Raw genomic sequence first — 5980 nt, forward strand, 5'->3', positions numbered from 1 at the left:
TCTTCAGATTCTGCAGGTGGTGCAGGTTTTCCTCGAATAAAAGAGAGTTTTTCTCTTTCCGCGATATGCATCTCCATCAACTGTGACCAGACATCATAGTTGGATTCGGTAAGAGTAATTCCTGCATTGAATACTCCTTCAGAATGTATTATGAGAGGAACCTGGCTATTCTTTGAAGATTCACCTTCACCAGCCATCTTCCTTATCGATTTGCTTTACAAAAAAGATTCAATTGAAGAGCCTGTGCTCTGATACCAAGATGAAATACAAAATACAGAGGTTTTCAATTATTCGTTATATTTTCTTTAACCCTTACAACACAATATTTATACATGAAAAAACTAATAAAGGAAATGATTAACTCTCTATAATTCTAGGCCTAATTGACAATATATTAGGGAACTACAATCTTCACAATTATAAATAATATCTCTACAATCTCTACAGACCACATAATGACACACTAAGACACCATGAATGACAATCTAAGAAGACCAAGTTGATCAATTAATATTGGATTATGAAAAAATAATCCAGTTGTATATACAAGCATGAAGTATTTCTTGAAAATTTAAGAAGACAAGAATGGGTCAACTTGCCTCCACTTTGCCTATCAAAATAAGTTAGGACTACATTTCTTGATGTGGATAATCAAGCATGTATAAGACCGCTAGTATCGGCCCGCTGTTGGGGGCCGCCGTTGGGCCGCCCTTGAAGGCTGCCGATACTAGCAAACCGTGATTGACTCCGTGATGCTATCCCCGTACTCCACCAAGTCGTTGCCAAGCAAAATCAAGGGCGGAAGGTTTGGTTCGATTTTTGAATGTTGCATGCTTTTTCAAAGGAAATTGCAGGTTTACGTTTGAGTTTTCAGTGTGCAACGGATAAAATTTTAAAACTCCAATTCTCACATATATATATAGTGATGTTTACATAAACATACACACTACACAAACACAAACACAAACACACTGAGCTGCAATCTCATTTACAAACATAAACACACAATGTCGCGTTTAACTTGTTCGATGGATGTATGGTACAGGGTACAACTAAGCGAAGATTGGAAGATGTATCTGGACGGACAGTGCAAGTCATTCGAGTCACTAGATATCACCTACTGGGACACGGGGCATTTTTTCGACTACATACGCGAACATGTTGACTTCGAGGTCTCGGATTTTCCTTAGTGTGATCCAGAAACCGATAAGTTTGAATTTATCACGACCGAAAAAGAATGGCATCAAATTATCGGGAGAGCCTTACTCAAATTCAACCTAATCAAGTTCTAATGTATTGGTATTTGGACCCGACAATTCAACACCCGACCTCATCCTCACTACCCGCACAACAGTAGCAATGAAGGTTACGTGAGTGAAGACACGATCGGGTCGTATTAAAGTTGTTTTTTATTTTATTTTTAGGACTTTGTAATCTTTTTTTTATTTTAGGACTTTGTAATGTTTTTATTTTTATTTTTAGGACTTTGTAAAGTTTTATTTTTTATATTTTAGGAATTGTAATGGTTTTATTTTTTATTTTTAGGAATTTGTAATGTTTTTTTTTATTAATAAAACTTTTATTTTTAGAATTTTAATTACTATATATAAGTTAATAATATAAAAGTTTAATAATATATACGTCATGGATGTTAGCAGTTTAGTGGTTGGTTAGTGATGGAAAGAAGGTGTTGATGTGGCGCTGATGTGACAGTCAGTGATCTCATGACGGACCGTCATGGTTAAGAGTTGTCTAAACATTATGAGTGCTCTTATCGGTCCGCCAGTCACCCACCGTTGCCCCTCGCCGTTGAACGGAGCCGATATTAGCGCGCCGTCAGTCATCCGACGTTCAGTGATCGTGCTCTACTTTTTCATCAGATGATTTAAACAAGAACGTGTATATAGCCGTTATTTTTGTTTCCAACGGATATATTTGCAACATATTCAGTTTTTATATTTTTTTTTTCATTTTCAATCCTTTATATACAACACTCCACATCTAAACATATACACATTAAACCATTGAACACACTCAAATATTACAACACACTCCATATTACAACCTACTACAAAAAATGAATAACCTATATCTTAACGATTACGATTTCGAAGATGTTATGGAACTAGCAAGTGCGTACCATCCGGAGGGACAACTTGAAATGCTTGATTTTTAGACGCCAACGAAGAAGAAAATTATGAACCTATCCCAAGAGCTCCAAGAAGATATTTTCCGAGAGATCGGGCAGGAAGAGCTGCACTATTGTGGAATGATTACTTTTCTGACACACCAACATTCCCCGAATATAAATTCCGAAGACGTTTTCGAATGAGCAGTCGGCTGTTTAACCGTATCTCCGCAGGTATACTCAGTTATTCTCAAGAACCAGTTCCTTCATAATTTAAATATTTTCATCAAAGACATGATGCAACCGGTTTACTCGGGTTTACTGTTTATCAAAAAATTACATCGGCTATACGACAATTGGCATACGGTGTTGCTCCCGATATTTTTGACGTGTATTTGCATATAGGTGAAAGCACATCGTATATGTGTTTAGAAAATTATTGCAAAAGTGTTATACATTTATTTTCGAATGAATATTTAAGAAAATCGAATGCCTCCGATGTTGAACGTTTAACTAGAAAACATGAGGAAATCCATGGTTTTCCAGGCATGCTCGGTAGTCTAGATTGTATGCATTGGGCTTGAAAAAATTGTCCAATTAGTTGAAAAGGGCAATACACACGAGTCGATCATGGTCACCCAACAATAATGTTGGAAGCGGTTGCCTCGTATGATTTATGGATTTGGCACGCTTACTTTGGACCGGCTGGATCAAATAATGATATCAATGTGTTAAACCAATCCGATTTATTTAAAGAGTTGCTTGAAGATAGATCTCCACCATGTAACGATACGGTGAATGGGTTGAGTTTTACACGGGGCTATTATTTAGCGGACGACATATATCCGGATTGGTCGACACTTGTGAAATCATTCAAAAGTACGGTTGAACCAAAATTATCCAAATTCAAACGGTACCAAGATTCAACAAGAAAGGATATCGAACGACCATTTGGTGTACTTCAGGGTCGTTGGGCAATCATTAAACATCCTGCACGACAGTTCTATATCGAGAAAATCCAAAGCATTATGTATACGTGCGTGATTTTACACAATATGATAACTGAAGATAATGGTCGAGCATTTTGTGGGTTAGAGGAGGATTATCAGCCTGCTCGTTGTGCATTATTAATACGAGAAAGGTTTGATACACAACTCCGAATGGACAAAGAACTACGCGATTCTACCATTCATCGGTTTCTCCGAGATCAGCTTATCGAACACATATGGAATTTACCACTGAATGCGCGTATCAGATATAACCCAGCATCAGGACCTTCCGCAATTCCCGAGCATGTCAATGACAATGAAGAACCAGGACCTTCGGGAACTAATAACCAAGATGAAGATGAGGACGAAGACGAAGACGACGACGAGTGTGAGGACGAAGATGAAGACGAGTACGAGGACGAAGACGACGAGTAGTTATATTTTGAATTTTAATTTGTATTTGTTTTTAATAATAATGTAATGTTTAATTAATAAAAAAATTTTAAAAATTAATTTATTCAATGACGTTACGTCATGGATGTTAGCGTTTAGTCTTTGGTATGTCATGGGATGAAGGATGAGAGAATGTGCTGATGTGGCACTGATGTCTCAGTCACTTTATCCATGATATTGCGTCATGGATAAGAGTGGTCTAAGAACAATATAGACATGTAATACAACACATAAATAGATCAGCAGTCGAGTACTTTTAACAAGTGTCAAAGCAGGCCCATGTTCCTATGTCTAAAATGTATACAGATTATACAAGGCCGATGGGCTCTTTTCATAAGGGCCTATTTCTCTAATAACAAATCCAGAAGTATAAGATGTCAGCAATAATTGAAACAGCCCAGTGGGCCCACTGATCATTCACTGTTTCTCTTATATGCATCCTTAAATCTAACCAGAAGTATGAAATGCATATGAAAAACAATCGTGTCCCCCGGTTAATAAATTGCAAAGAGAAAGAAAATGGTTTTGACGATCATATTATGCTCAAATGTCATATAAGCTACTCTCTCCGTCCCAAATCTATTGTTCCCAAGACAAAAAACACACAGTTTAAGAAAAAGTACGTGACACGTGTACTTTTCTGTTAACTTTTCAGTTTTACCCCTTACTTTTTACATATCTTTTTGTCTTATATGTATAAAGTAGGGGAACAAAAGAATTTTATCACATTATTCTTTTTCATTTATAGAGGTAGATGGTTAATTTGGAACATTCGAAAAAAGAATATTGGACAATAGATAGGGACGGAGGGAGTATTAGCTACTAGGAATTGAACCTTGTAAAACACGCATCCGGGTCCCATCAATGTATGTACGCCTTGGACAGCGTACAACATACTCCATCCGTCATATTAATAGTCCAGTATTTCATTTTGGGATATCCCAAATTAATAGTCTATTTCCATAAATAGAAACGAATAAGAAGTTTAAGTTCTATTATGTCATTAATGTATGTGGATAGAATTAAAGGAAAAAGAAAAGGTAATGGTAAAACTGAAAAGTAAACAGAAAGTATAGTACTTTAATGACGTTTCCTTAAACTGTATTTTTTTGTTGGTGGACTATTAATATGGGACGGAAGGAATACATGCTTAAACAAAGGAACTCTTGCATAATTTTCACAAGAACTTAGTAGACACTATCTAAGAGCACTAGGAGTCGTGACACTGGGCTCAATGTTAAATCTCAGTGTTAAACTGAACACTGGGATTTAACACTGAGGACCAAAATAGAGAAAATCGTTCAGTGTTAAATTCATATATTAACTTAATACTAAATTTATTTATATAATAAAAATAAATTAATTATTTAGAAAAAAATACAATACTTAAATTAATAACAAAAATATATACGATAAAAATATAAAAAATGGCCCAAAATATATACTTAATTAACACATTTTAGTTATACTTAAATAAAAATCCCTCAAAATCTATACAAATTCGGCCCATTTTATGTTGGATATAATTTTTTGGCCCATATAATCTATTATTAATATTAATATTAATATTAATATTAATATTAATATTAATATTAATACTTATATATTAAAAGAAGTGACAGTTTCCGTTGTTTCAGTTATATCGGGTTTTCGTTTTGAGTTTGCGTTCACATTATAAACAGTCCCTAAACTTCAGCTATATTTACACAACGGCCCCTGAAGTTTACACTTTTTCAGTGGTAAAAAGTGTAAATGTATAATTTTATTAAAATAAAAGAAACTAATTCCACCCGAATTTATAACGGGCCCTATCTCCTCGCTCGGTGCGAGTTAAATTTTCCCGAGACCACCGTTGAACTCGAAAAAATATTACGAACCCAACGGGACTAACTATACGCGAAACGGACACTTTTTAAAAAAACGCTAAACACGACAGGTCGTATCTTTCTGTTCGCCACGAGTTAAATTTTTCCGACAGCACCGTTACACTTGAAAAAATTTATTGAACAAAACAAAAATAACTACGTTCGAAACGGATACTTTTTAAAAAAACGATTAACACAACGACATCCAAAACGTCGCTTAACACATGGGCCGTGTTCCCCTCTGTAAATACACAACGTTACGTTAAATATGAATACGCAAGCCGAAATCCCCCGCCGCAACGCGCGGGCCGGTCCGGACTAGTTTAAACCTAATATCCAAAATTCTATACCAGTTACAAGCCCCTTCTCCCTTCACCATCCCAAATACCTGCAACTAAACAAAAAACAAAAACCAAAAAATAGTGAAAGAAAAAGAATAAAAAACAAAAAAGGTTGAAAATCACCGTCGCATAGGCGATGGTGGATAGCGACGGCGATGATCGCTGGCAGGTTAACATCGGGATGGAGTGGGAGGTGTCGACGTC

General features: G+C 35.9%; 1 protein-coding gene across 1 annotated transcript; it reads left to right on the top strand.

The window, feature by feature from the left end:
• The first annotated feature begins 2775 nt into the window (after nucleotides 1-2775).
• Nucleotides 2776-3552, top strand: LOC139859322 (uncharacterized). Its single transcript, XM_071848116.1, has one exon. It carries the CDS (start codon nucleotides 2776-2778, stop codon nucleotides 3550-3552), a length of 777 nt encoding a protein of 258 aa, XP_071704217.1.
• Nucleotides 3553-5980: the final 2428 nt, after the last annotated feature.

The sequence above is a fragment of the Rutidosis leptorrhynchoides genome, chromosome 7 (genome assembly GCF_046630445.1).
Source record: "Rutidosis leptorrhynchoides isolate AG116_Rl617_1_P2 chromosome 7, CSIRO_AGI_Rlap_v1, whole genome shotgun sequence".
Taxonomy (NCBI): Eukaryota; Viridiplantae; Streptophyta; class Magnoliopsida; order Asterales; family Asteraceae; genus Rutidosis; species Rutidosis leptorrhynchoides.

Excerpts from the sequence above, each read along its gene's own strand:
- LOC139859322 (XM_071848116.1), top strand. The coding sequence starts at position 2,776 with ATGTTGGAAGCGGTTGCCTCGTATGATTTATGGATTTGGCACGCTTAC.